The sequence below is a fragment of the Thunnus maccoyii genome, chromosome 1, assembly GCF_910596095.1.
Source record: "Thunnus maccoyii chromosome 1, fThuMac1.1, whole genome shotgun sequence".
In the NCBI taxonomy this organism is placed as follows: Eukaryota; Metazoa; Chordata; class Actinopteri; order Scombriformes; family Scombridae; genus Thunnus; species Thunnus maccoyii.
This window is the reverse complement of record NC_056533.1, coordinates 2934455-2948748: the sequence shown is the minus strand read 5'-3', so window position 1 is coordinate 2948748 and position 14294 is coordinate 2934455. Positions and strand designations below refer to the sequence as shown.

The 14294-nt window shown below is 38.8% G+C and overlaps 1 protein-coding gene across 2 annotated transcripts in view; it reads left to right on the top strand.

Annotated features, from left to right (window-relative positions):
• Window positions 1-13118, top strand: part of efl1 (elongation factor like GTPase 1) — a 125942-nt gene extending 112824 nt beyond the window's left edge. For both annotated transcript variants that reach the window (XM_042411896.1, XM_042411886.1), the window contains exon 23: window positions 12300-13118. In XM_042411896.1, coding sequence (XP_042267830.1) covers window positions 12300-12488 — 189 coding nt within the window. In that variant the 3' untranslated portion in view covers window positions 12489-13118. The remainder of the gene's footprint in view (window positions 1-12299) is intronic.
• The last annotated feature ends 1176 nt before the right edge of the window (window positions 13119-14294 follow it).

The window sequence follows — 14294 nt, the reverse complement described above, 5'->3', positions numbered from 1 at the left end:
GATGCATAAACTGACCCTATGACTGCACCACGATAACCTGGAAGCAGCCAGGCAGAAACTAGTGGCTGGTAAGTAGAGAGTAGAGTCCATCATTTAGACAGTGACACATTTAGTGTACAATGTAGTACAATGACTGAAATGAAAGTGCTGACTTTGTTTTAAGTAGTTTTATTGTGTTCACATCCATACTGGGTGAACAGTAAAGCAACTTTAGCACCCCTTTTTAGGTAGTCTGTCAATTTTAGGACAATGCAGGAAGAGGATAATCCTAATCATACAGCAAATGCAGCCAGGGAGTTTTTATGACCCAGCAGTGGGATGTTCTCGACTGGCGTTGTCATCAGTACAGATGAGCAGGTGTGTCATTCGCCAAAAATCTGACCAAAGGCAAAAGTCCAGTTTGCAGTTCAGGTTCAGACAGTCAATGACTGAAAACAATTTGACACCAAATATTATATATCATGACTAAAGTTTGTTTTAATTGGTCAAATGATCTTTGGTCTACTAAAACTGGAGGACTTCAGTTACAAGTAAAAACTAAAGCTACAGCTCCTACACTGTTCATCATCAAGAGGAAACCTCATAGTCATGGTTTCATTTCAAAGCCAATGGCTGAAAGTACAGATAAATAGTAACAGAACAAATATGTGTCGGTGTCAAATTAGTCTTTCTTGAACAGTTTTAGCAGTCCTATTTAGATTAGATTAGATCCCTTATTAAACCTTTGCCGGTGCACAACTTAGCATTATATATGTGGCTCTACTGGAATAGACAATATGTTGGGACTTTTTTCAGGGAATTTTGCCTTAATGTTTTCCAGATTTACTCACCACCACACTGGCTCCCTTCACCTTGTTCACCTGTCACAGGCTGGCAAGATGTACCAGCACTCAGGCTTTAAGGGGCATGGAAATATGTGTAATAAAAGTTAAGTAAACTGATTCACATTGCATTTACCATCTTACCAAGACATTTATTTTAAACTTTTATTGCATTTTATTTTATTGCAGTTTTCAGAGGACCAGAGTAGAGAGCTCGTGAGACACCAGGGAAGACAGCTGTGGATGGAGTGTCGCTCACCTTGGATAGTTTTGCTGGGGTTTCATATGTCTGCTTCTATCTCTCCTTTACAATACCTACCAAGACTGGCTTTCACAGCAAAACACAGTTTGCTTTTCAGTGCAAAGGACTAAGGCACACATGGTGGTGGATCTTTATAATTATTGAAAAAATATTAACAAATGAGTTTAGAATTTGTATTAATCAGTGATGACATACACAGCCTGGTCTAATTCTGTAAGGAAGAATGCCAGACATCTTATCAAAGAATGACAAGATATGAGATATCAGTACAAACAATTGTAAACAAGCTAGTGGGCTAAGCACTACAGTGGCTCACTTAACAGTCACTACTTTAATGTTTTGTTACTTCAAAATCCTATAGTTGGTGACAAAAAGCATATCCTGATATACAAATATTTGTGTTTTTTATTGATATTTAAAAAGTGAACCATTAATGTTTTTCATGTCATTCATGTTTTTTTTCTTATCAGGAAGTCAAGTTATGTATTTGTAGTTTCCAAATCCTCTTATTTCACTTATTGGCCTTTGTGCCCTAAAAATTTCTGACACCGAAGGCCAAATGGCCTTGCCCCTAAAATTCCAAGCCTATTGTGCACCAGCAAAGGTTTAATAAGGGAACTGTAATAGGACAGAAAGAGTAATTTCACAGTGACACATACAGTGCCCATACAGTGACACATACAGTGCCCAATTAAACAGATGAGACCGAAAAAAAATCTTTTTAATTTTATTCATTGAGGAAAATTATCCAATCTTACATATTTGTGGGAGGTAAAGTATGTGAAACCTTGCTTTCAGTAACTGTTGTGACCCTGTTTTGCAGCAATAACTTCAAATGTTTCCAGTAACTGTTTATCAGCCCTGCACATCAGTTTGGAGGAATTTTAGCCCATTCCTCCTCACAGAACAGTCTCAACTCAGGGATGTTGGTGGGCTTCTTTGCATGAACTGCCTGCTTCAGGTCCTTCCACAGCATTTCTACAGTATTTAGGTCAGGACTTTGACTCAGCCATTCCAAAACATTATCTTTCCTCTGCTTTAACCATTCTTTGGTCAAACGACTTGTGTGTTTAGGGTTGTTGTCTAACTGCATGACCTACTTTCTGTTGAGCTTCAGTTCACAGAGGATACCTTGACATTTTCCTATAGAATGTGCTGGTACAACTCAGAACTCATAGCTCCTTCAATGATTGCAAGCTGTCCTGGTCCAGAGGCAGCAAAGCAGCCCAAACCATGATACTACCACCACCATGTTTCACAGATGGGTTAAGTTTCTTATGCTGGAATGCAGTGTTTGCTCATCATCAAACATAATGCTTCTCATTCAAACCAAAAAGATCAATTTTGATCTCATCCATCCACAGAACATTTTTCCAATCACCCTCTGGCTTATTCACACGGTCTTTGAGTGAACTGTAGACGGGAGCAGTCTTCTTTTTGGAGAGAAATGGCTTTTTTCTTTGCAACTCTGTCATGCACACTATTGATGTTCAGTGTTCTCCTGATGGTGGACTCATGAACATCGACTGTAGTCACTGCACGAGAGGCCTTTAGTTTCCTAGACATTACCCTGGGGTCCCGTGTGGCCTCCCAGATTATTACATGCCTGCTCTTGGTGTGATCTTTGTTGTTCAGCCACTCCTAGGGAGGGTAACAATGGTGTTGGATGTCTTCAATTTGCAGCTTTGCGAACAACAACAACTCTTCTTCTAAGGCCCTCAGAAATCTCCTTTGTTCAAGTCATGACACACTTCCACAAACCTGTGTTGTGAAGCTCAGACTTTGATAGTGAAGACCCAGATTTCTCTTCTTTAAATAAGGCAGGGCCTCCCAGACTCACACTTGATTGTCATCCCATTGATTGACACACCCGACTCTAATTTCCCCTTCAAATAAATTGATAATCCTAGAGGTTCACAAACTTTTGCCATGCACAAATATGTAAGATTGGATCATTTTCCTCAATAAATAAATGAACAAGTGTAAGGTTTTTGTCTCATTTGTTTAACTGATGTCTCTTTATCTAGTTTTTGGGCTTGAATAGCATTGCTAGCGTTGGTAATCAAATAAACAATTTAAATGGTGTTTGGTTGGAGAAGTTAACTTGATAAAGTCATGCACACAACAAGACCACAAACACGTAAAGTTGTAAAGACTTTTACCGGTACTTAACGTTAAATGTCTGCAGCAACTTGGAGCAACTCAGTAAAACTAGGTGCATTTACTTTGAAAATCCCCACGTCTGGTTCCGCCACCTCTGCTTCCTTTTACATAGTTTCATGCCCAAAGTATGTAAAAGAAGTTATGAATTATGTTCATTATTTAGGCTATTTGTTTATTTATTTGGTTTAGCTCTCCTCAAATTGAGCTGCGGCCAACATGCTTCAAAGCGCGCAACTTTTACTTTGAAGCTGTCTCTGTTTCCAGCTGTTGACTTCATTTTTCAATTTTCATTGTACAAGGTGGTTAATGGAACAGTTCACTTTGGTGAACTGAATTGCATTGTATGTCTTAGGACGATGAATTTAGGAAATACCCTGAGAAATTAAATTTTTCATTATACAACGTGAACAACTGCAGAAGAATTATACTGCATGCACGGACCACGCATACATAAACAATAAAGTAAGTACCAGTACAGATGTTACTGATCATAGTGTATATATCCATACATATTCACATATACATACATATAGGCTTGAGGAGTAACAAAATACATTGAATGGCTAATGTAATTAGGATAAAGAAAGGTAACTGTATTCTGTTTAAATTACAGGGAAAAAAAAGACGTAATCAGATTACCAATACATTTAGTGAAACCTGGGATGATTAGCAGGATTACATTTTAAAAAACATTTTAAAATAAAGAACGATATACTGATCCACGATGGTGTGAGTAGAGGATGATACCACATGGCGTGTGCCAGGTTTCATTAATGTTTATATAGTTAGTCAGTTACCTTTACTTAATTTAAAGAAAGCCCATCTTTTAGGGAAAAAAAAAGTCCACTGGGTTCAGGTGGGTAACTCTAATTCTCAGGTGCAACAGTAACTTTTACAGTTATACCTTAAGGTCTTTCAGGAGGCTGGCCACAGTCACCCTGTCTCCGCCATTCCTCTGGTCGTGTGCTTTGGGGTGGAATGGGGTGGATTGGGCCTCTGCATCGCACACCAGGACATGGTACAGCCTCTGCTCGGTGGTAGAAATGATTCCCCGCTCCCAAAGGTGTGCGTCTGCATCTTCCGGGGAGTCGCAGATCATCGACCCACCATCTCTGAAAACTTTCAGTTTGGCTGGATATATTATATGTGATATCACTTTTCCTTCAGCTGTTTTCTTATCGAGGCGTACCTGCTTCTTTCCTTCAGTATCTTGCTTGAAAAGTCCTGGGAGAAGTAAATTCGGTTATCGCCGACCATAATCTCTTTTTTCGCCCAGGCTGCTTGCAGACCTTTTTGCCGTGAGCGAGAAGTGCGCTGCAACAAAGTGTAGTGTGTTAGAAGGGATCTCCAATTTTTCTACAAGTAGTGATCTGATAAAATCCACTGCATAATCCCCCTCATCCCCCTCTGCACCTTCTTTCACTTTTCATCTTTTTTTGGTTCCTGTAGCAGGTGTTTTAAAGCTGCATTTGTAGTCAACTCTCTCTCTTCTAACTGATGGATTCTTTGCTGAAGAAGAACAAAAAATAAGATGGAGATGAAAATGAGCTCAAAATGGAATAAAACAATAAACAAAAGAATAACAAATTACAGTATAGTATGAATAAATGGCCAAAACTGAATAACTGAAATGTTTTTCTCAGCCTTTCTGATTGTAGAATTTTGTATTTGTCTTAATGTGACTGTTAAAATATATATCTGAGCCCTTCAGTATACCAAGACTTCAGGTTTTGATGGTAGTCTTTAACGTTAGTCATAGTGAGGGCTGACATATAATTGTTCCTCTTTGGGAACATGAAGCTGTTGAGCAGAAGAGGCCTAACTCCACATGCCATTTTTGTTTGTTTAAATGTGTATCTACCAATCAGTACAAATTAGTCTCTATACTGCAAATAGGATTCATCCAGTTCTGTCTGTGTTTAAGAAATAAAACCCTTGTATAATTGAATGCAATCCAGCAGAACAATTGTTTACTAGATCCTACCTTTGTGGAACCTAAAATGTTGAGTTGCTGTTGACAGTTTTTGACAAACTCTATTTTCCTCCACTACAAGCCATGACTCTTTCTTTTAATTACATCACTTTGCAGCTGGTTCACTCTGTGAGTTTTAGGCTGGAGTATCAGTGCACTGAAAGAAACCCAACTGCTGTACACATGCGTAATGAAAAGATTAAGAGTAATTCAGCTCTGTTAAACGAGTTACGCTTACTTCAATTACATTCTTAATGTGAGTAAGATAACTTGGTTAAGGTGTTCACATGACAGAAAAAATTAAGTCTTTGGACCAAAAGCTGAAAATAGCTAACTCTGACTGTAATTAAATTATTAGTGTAAATGTACTGGGTGAAGTTGTGGGTCTGCCAGTTAAACACTTAGCCTGATAAAGATGCTGCTGTTACAGACATTAGCCAAACGGCTATTCACGTGTACAACTGGATTTAAACATAGACAAATATATTGTTAACATTTATCTTAACATTGTAAGCATTGGTTTTATATCACTCTTATCAGTCTTTTCCACACAGTAATTCATAAACGTTTTGGTGATATATAATATTTTTCCTTTATTTGTCCAGTGCACCTCAAAACATGACCACAATGCAAGTGTAAGGGGTGTTTGCTGTCACCAGTGGCTGATATATGTTGAGTGGAACTCTGGGACCTGTAGTATTACCTTGCTGTTACCACCAGTGACCACAGGTGTTGCCAAATCCTGGATAATTGTCATAGAGAGCCGAAGTGAAACCACAACTGCTGTGTTTTATTCCAGAAGTGATAAAAACTCATATCAAGCCCTAGAACATAACCTTGTTCAACAGTATGTTGTGTGGTTCACTCCATATGTCTAGATAGGGGTGATTATTTTCAACTTTATCCATTTCAATTTAACAAACACCATTTCCCATAAGCTCCAGACCTTTGTGGGTTAAAGGTCTTGATCTGGACAGAGGCAAGTCTAGACAAGTCGAGTGCCTGCTGCAAGTTCAAACATGGCTCTAACAATAGCAGGATATCAATGTGTTATAGACAGCAGAGATTACAGCTAACACTGAGAAGATGAAATAAGAAGAGAATGTTGGTAGATATCATGGATGAGGGAGAACATTTACGATTATATTTTGTGAACTGTTAAGCTGGAAAACTTCATGGGAGCTGAAGTTTTTTAGTGCTAACAAGTTTGTTAAAATCACAAAGGTTTCACATTCTGAAAGCAAGTGCTGTAGTATATACTTATTCTCTTAGAAAATGGATAGTAAGCCCCAGGGAGATTTGAAAATTTGATAATGTAATGTAGTCATAAGCAGAGGTAAAGCTAGATATAGCTGAAACTAAATGACAAAGGTACTCTTTAAACAGGGCATCATGTAACTCTGCAGTTGTGGAGTCTTTCAGTGCAGCCTTTGTGTGTGTGTGTGTGTGTGAGTGAGAAAGAGGGCTTGTTTGATTCCTCCCAACTGTGGATGCAGAATATTTAAAGCTTTGCCATTCTTCTCTGCTCTCTGCATGTCTCATGATCCCTGTTACCTCACACTTGGTATGAGATGCTCCTCCGCTCACCGTCACGCAAACTCAGTGTTTGTGTGTTAGCATTTTGGGTGTGTTTGTGTTGTTTTTACTGCCAAAGCAAGTGGTGTCTTTTTCCAGAATATTTGATCGAATAGACTAATTATCTAAGTGCCAGCTAAGTATGTGTTCTACACAGCACAAATGGCACACACACACACACACACACACTTGTATTTCCACAGTTAGACCAGGGCCGTTTTTAGGCATAGGCAAGCTAGGTAGTTGTTTAGGGCACCACCAGCTGGAAGGCTGCCAAAGAGGGAAATGGAAATTTTTGTAATTAAGTTGAGGCGTCCGGTCCACTGTGATGCAGTGTTTCATTTAACCCACAGAAATCCTAAAGCAGTCAAACCAGAATGTACAGACCTCATACAAATATATATTTAGAAATATATAAATAAATGGGCCTCAGGTGAAGCTTGCAAGTGACTCTGTGGCAACATTATACTTCACCTAAAGCATGATGGGAAACATATTGATCATAAATAGAAATTAGACAAAAACAATAGGACCAAATTTGTGATTTTTTTTTTTTGTATTTACACTATCAGTATATTTTATGACTATAAAAAAAAGACTCAAAATATCTCAGGCAAGAAACAAACAATTTCAAATTACATACAGTTTAACGTCCATCAAACCACTGACATGTCACATGATGTTTTTTCTGAGTAGCCTGACTTATCCTAAAATGCAATATATGACATTAAGGATGAAAGTTCGATGATGACCTGAAGAAATTACCTGATAAACATGCAGCATTCATGACCTACACATCACACAAACAGGAAAGAATGTATATAAGAACATCTAAATTGTGAATCCACCTATATTAAAAACAGTATGATGGTGAAAACCAAGATGGCATTTAACAGAGGTTTAAGAAGCTGAAACTCAGCAGAGTAATCAGGTGTAAAATGTGAAATGTTTCCATTTTCCTAACATTCAGGTGTTTCAGTGTGAAGGGAATTTTTACAAAAAAATCCTAGTGTGTCTAATCATACATAGTAACAGCCTCTGCATTGCCATAATTGGCCACATTAGCAAGTTGTCGAGTCTTAAATTTGTTTCTTGTGAGCCTAAATATATTCACTTGCTTCCAGTGCAGTATGAGCTGTTTGATGAAGTAGTATCAGCTCCAAACATCACACTCTACAATCTGAAAAAGCCACATGGATCTGCCATAGAGCCGTAGAGCACCTGTTGGCCCTTTGCGTGTGTACCACGGCCTTCTTGTCGTCAGTTTAACCCCCACCGTTTCACAGCACCTTGCAGCACGCACACACACTCCCTGACCTCCCCCGGGCCAGCACATTGTCCTACCGCCATTGTCTTTACCTCATTAAAAGTTGTCTGTCTGATTTCATTTATCTGCAGACGCTTCCTCACAAAGAGTTGCTCCTGAACCCCCCCACCGTCCCCCCCAGCCCTCTCAGCTTCAAGACTTGCCTGCTGCTTAGTGCTGATGTCAGCATTCCTCCTGACAGCGATTTGATATGGCCAGGATATTGGATTAACATATGAATGAGCGCACAGGCAGCAAGAGCAGATTTCGAGCGTCGTATTGTTGTGTAACTGGAGGGTTAGTGGCTCCTGTGGGGACGTTTACATTAGATTTCCATCAGAATGGAGCTTTTGTTCAGATGTAGACTAGAGAATTGTGTGAATAAGTCTTGTATTGATCAGCCAAAGCCTCCATGTGACAATACAATGACTCTGTGTGTGTGTTTGTAGAAATGCCTGTTTGTATTATACATTGTTGGATTTCATAGGCTTACTAATAAGTAGTGCCTGATCAATATACCGTCACTCCTAATATTATCAGATGATTTAAGTAAAAGCAAAATGGCAGTACACAAATGTCAAACATAAGTATGAGGTGGTTTACATGGTTAGTTCACCAATCAGCCCTGGCAAGTTTTTTTTATTAATAAAATTACTTTTTTTTCTTTTTAAATCTCTCACACTCTACATATTTTGATTAAACAAAACAACAACAATGAATATCAGGCATCATTGTCATCATATTTTTAAAACTCCCAAATATCAGCTTCAAAAATCATCTGGACTCTAAAGACTGGGATGTTTCTCTAGGCTGCATATCGGCCAACATGCACAGAGGACATTCCCAAAGGTTTGTTTTTTTTTAATATTTGTTCAGATTTTGAATATAACATTTACACGTTTTTTTCTTTTACATCACTAACCTGTCTCCAGAATGGTGCTGGATCAATCAATGTGAGCCTGTGTGACCTACATTTACCCATAAGACCCCTCTGTGCAGAGAGGTGTCTGAAGACAACCATGACTCCAGTCTAAGATGCACGTTTACTAAGATCACAGTACTGGGCCTGCTACTATATGGGCAAACACCAAGGTGCTTAAAGGGCACATGATGGAGAGAGAGAGTGCAAGAGAGGGAAAAACAAAGTAGTGATGCACATTGTGGAGTCAAGACCAGCTTCAGGAAATTATGTTTACTTTTGAATAGCTTGTTGTTTGAGGCATACACTCAAACTGAAAAAAAAGCCTTTTCAGTTGAGTTTTACCTCTGTCACTTTGATAAACCTATAAAATAATACTCACATCTGTTGTAAGACTGTAAGAAGTGTTTTTCAGCTGCATGTGTAGCCATCAGCAATAATATGCAGCAATATGTGTGTTGCATATTGCATCTACAGTTTCCAGTTTTATTATGTACAGTGGGTCATTTTTATTATTCAAATCTTATGGAAAAAAACAGTTACTGACCTTCTGTGCCTTTTCTACACATTTATAAGCAGTTTCACACTTATTTCAAGTTTATACAGTGATATTATTTAAAAGCAGGAACTGTTTTTAAAAAAATCTGGACAATCAAAATCAGATGTGCCAGCAGGAGGGAGGTCTCACTTTATGTAAAAGGTCGGTTGCCTTTCTCACAGTATTTACAGCAGTGGCATTGTTGTGCATAGTATATACCCTCATATAACCACTGTAACCGTTTTAATTATGTAAATAAAAAGATATAGTGAACAGATGGACAGTAACAATGGAAAAACGTTATGGATATAGTCCTGATTGTTTTCTAAAATAATATTGTACAGGAAATAGTGTGTCCTTAATGTAATGAGATAGAGGTCAGGCACCGGCCTTTTAACCTATATGTCCATTTGACAACATAATCTTAACTCAAGGTCCAATTATTAGTTTTTTTTTGGAGCTGTAAACTACATCTCACAGTCTTCATCAGCGAAGCAGTCATCCACTGAGCAGAAATCAGCTGAAGAACAATTAAGGAGGCCGTTTACATCTAACAACAGGGACCATCTTCATCTTTGAACACAGACAGAGGTCACCATCTCCCTTCTATACAATCACCTGTTGTTGACATCTGAGCCAACAACATTCACTTAATGAAGGCTGTGAGAAGTGGTTGAAAGCCCTAAAAAAAAAAGTTAGTAAATGAACCTAGAGTTAACCTAATTATCTAAAACTACTTAGGAATAAACTATGACACTACAGGTCTATCAGCCAAAACTACAGCAATAACAACCACTTTGTCATTTAGCAGAATTTTCTTTCAACTCCACAGTCACAGCACATTTTATATTTTCCAGTCATCTCGTTTTGATGCCGATTGTTACATATTCTGTCACATCCTACTCACACTAACTCAGCTGCAGACCTCTTTGATGGTGCCAGCCGTCCAATAGCATTCAATCAAGTCAGTCAGTCAAGCACTTGACTGTTAGAGGACGCCCCGTCCCACCTCACACCCCCCCCTCTGGATCCCATTGTGCTCCAACATATGCTGGTCACATGCACTGTGTGTGTGTGTGTGTGTTGTTGGTGTGTGTTGTCTCTTGTAATCCGCCCCCTTGTTGTTACTCGCTCCCTGCCATCTGTCCCAGTGTAACCAGAGCCAGGTGCAGGACCCTGCTGCCTGCATTGCTACTGTAATGGTTCTTTGTGTGTGTGTGTGTGTCATGCATCAGTTTGCAGCACTGAGAGCGTTTGTCTGGGCTTACCCATGCACACACATGCACACACACACACACACACACACACACACACACACACACACCCCAACACTCCCCTCATCTCCAAGAGCAAGAGACACAGCTGTACTGTGTGTGTGTGTGTGTGTGTGTGTGTGTTTGAGAGATCAGTCATTTCTTCAGTTGATGCGCTTTAGTGACAGAATGAGTCACGGTGCTGTAACTAATAGTCAATCATTTGATTTGATGAGTTAGAAATTAATCAACAACAATTTCACAATCAATTCATTATTGAAGTCATCAATCAACATTTGTTTCTTTCAGTGTCAGGATTAACAGTTTTTCTCTGCTTTATTCTTGTAAACTGATTGTCTTTGGGTTTTTTGACTGTTTGGACAAAAGTCCAACCTTGGTTCTGTAACACTGTGAAGGGCATTTCTCACTACTCTCTGACATTTCATAGTCTGAACAATGAATGAATCAGTTGAAGAAATAATCAACAGATTGATAGATGGTGAAAATAATTGTTAGTTGCTTTTTTTTCCAAGTGAGATGAGAAGATTGATACCAGTCTCATGTTTGTGTATGCAGAGCTGGAGCCAAGACATGGTTAGCCTACAGTAGCTTAGCATAAAGACTGAAAGCTGAAGGAAACAGCTAGCCTGGCACTGTCCAAAGTGGGGAAAAAAAGTCTACCTGACATCTACTCTGACAGACAAAAGCAGAAATGAAAAAACAAACTATTTCTATACAAACAACAGCCAAGCACAGTGACTGCATGCAGCTTCCTGAGGTCTAGACGCTGCAGTGAGGGTGGCAGGTTTGGTATTATCGTGCCTGTACAGAAACCAAAACCAAAAACTGTGCTCACTGACCGTGTTTGGCACTGACACTCGAGCCAGAGATGCTGCACAGAAGTACTGGGCGGATGGATAACATGTTTTTTGTCAAGAAATAGTACCAGCATGTAACTCCCTCTAAAACCTTAAATGAGGCTAAGTGTTTCCCCTTGCTTTAAGTCTTTTTGCTAAGCTAGGCTAATCATGTCCATATTCCAGCTCCTTACTTGATGCACAGACATGAAACTGATATCAATCTTCTCATTTTACTCTTTGTTGGACTATTCCTTTATACAAATTAAAAATGTTGTGTGGGGTCATACAGCAAATATATACAGCAGCTTATCATAGTCTCTCTGTGCACGATAGCCCTGGATATACTGGATCCGACAACATCTTCATCAACACTTCAGCACTCATTCATTTGGCTATTTAATCTTTCATCAGTAGAATCAGAGCATATCTAAATGTTAGATAAAAAAGCTTTTGTCAGCAGTAAGAATGAAGATCTCTGTCTCAATCACCTAAAAGAACCTGATTTCTGTGTACAGATTAGCAGATTTGGGTAAAAACATGAGAATATGGAAATATGGAGCTAACAACACCTGTCTTCTAGCATCGCTCACTGTCACATTTCTATCCTTCTTTCTCCTTTCTGTATCCCAGGTGATCGGCAGTGATCCATACTGGGTTCCCACCACCGAAGAAGAATACCTGCACTTTGGAGAGAAAGCCGACTCCGCCAACCAGGCCCTCAAATACATGAACGCTGTCCGCCGTCGCAAAGGCCTCTACGTGGAAGAGAAGATAGTGGAGCACGCAGAGAAGCAGCGAACACTCAGCAAGAACAAGTAGAGAAGAAAACATACAGAAGATCCGTACAGCACCAGCTCCTCCTGTCAGGCTGAGACACCGCTGACATCCATCCATCACCCATCCCTGCAGGGCTGCACACACACACACACGACTGTGTTCTTCCATCACTGAGATTCATGATCACTTGCAGAGGGACAGATGTGGTGTCCAAATGCAGCAGTCACTCCATTCCCAAAGATGTCTAATTTCACCATACACATATTTTTAATTCTTGATTAATAGGCCTGAATAATATGTTCATATTGAGAATACAATATTATCATAAAGTCAGATTTTTTTCAAAAATACATATGTTTTCATTTGTTTAAAGGCACATAAATGTTCAGGCATAAAGATAAGATGTGCAGTAAATATTGATCAGTCACATCGCTCTGTTCAGTGATAAATAAATTAAATGAACAAATTAGTTGAAATTCAAATGTGGACATTATTCATCATCATCATCATCAGCGTTCTAGCTTTATTGTTGACAGGGGTGACACCATCACATTAGTACACAACCCTGATACAATATAAATAATAATAAAATGATCTTTTTTTTTATATCTTCTTCAAGGAAATCATGTCAAAGTACCTTTCAATAATAAAAAACATCCAATTTTAAACATACACTGTTCATTTTACTACTTACAAGTGTGAGATCCACTGTTGAGAATAAAGACATCTGAGATTTTGAGAATAAAGAGAGAATAGAGTTGTGATTTTTAGAATAAAAAAGTCATGATATTCACAAATGAAGACTGCGAGCTGACTTTCTTCTGACAGGCATACAGCTGTCTACCCTCTTGTCCCTTCACACTGACACAGGTGCCTGTCACGTTGGGCTTAGCTACTGCAGCAAGAGAGCAGCAAAGAATTCACTTTCAGTCAGTGCACATTAAACTACTGCGATCTTCCTGTCATATCTTTTCATGAGAGTCATGAAGCCCACTGAGCTTTAATGCTTTTCTGACACCATGCATGTGTTTTGTTCTCTGGACTCCTTTGGGTTACACTTGGTTTTACAGGTCTGTAAGTCCATTTAGCACTAATCGTAGGGATAGTGAAGACAATGTTCAATTGGTACACTTCCAGTGAATTCCAATTACATTATATGCTAGTGTACTTTTTTTACAAATTCTGTTGTTTTATGCGCAAATTGAAAATGCAAATAAAACGCATCTAGTCTTTTAATCAGTCTTTGATCAACAGGTCAGCTGAACATGCAATGGTGTGACATTTGTATACAGACAAGCATAGACATTCAACATAGACCTTACAGACCCATAGGTATAGTGGAACCAGTCTCCTCTGTGCTTCAGCCAGTTTCAAAATATGACCAGTTATGCCACTCAGTGATCATCTACAGGTATTTGGTTTCATTTCATTTCAGTCTCATCAAATCTATGATAATAAGGTTCTTACTGGTGAAACCTATAACTTAAGATCATCCACATCTCTCATTTTGATAAGCAGTCAGACCATGCTAAATAGAGTTTTTCTTATAATGTTATGAATAATTTAATGCTGGTATCACTACGACTATGTTCTGAAAATCAATTATTCTCAAATACTTTGATTTTTTTTCATCCAAAATAGGTTTTTCATCCAGTTTCTTCCTTGAATTGGATTGTACAATGAACATGAAATGCAATGATGGTAACAGAAAATGAGAACTTCATGTGGATTTCATACGTTATAAATACCCACACAAATGATTTCTTGACTTCTACTGTAGCAACAGAGTATGTGCTGAAAATCAGGGGAGGTAAATGGTTTTCATAGCCACTGTGTGCTTCTTCAACG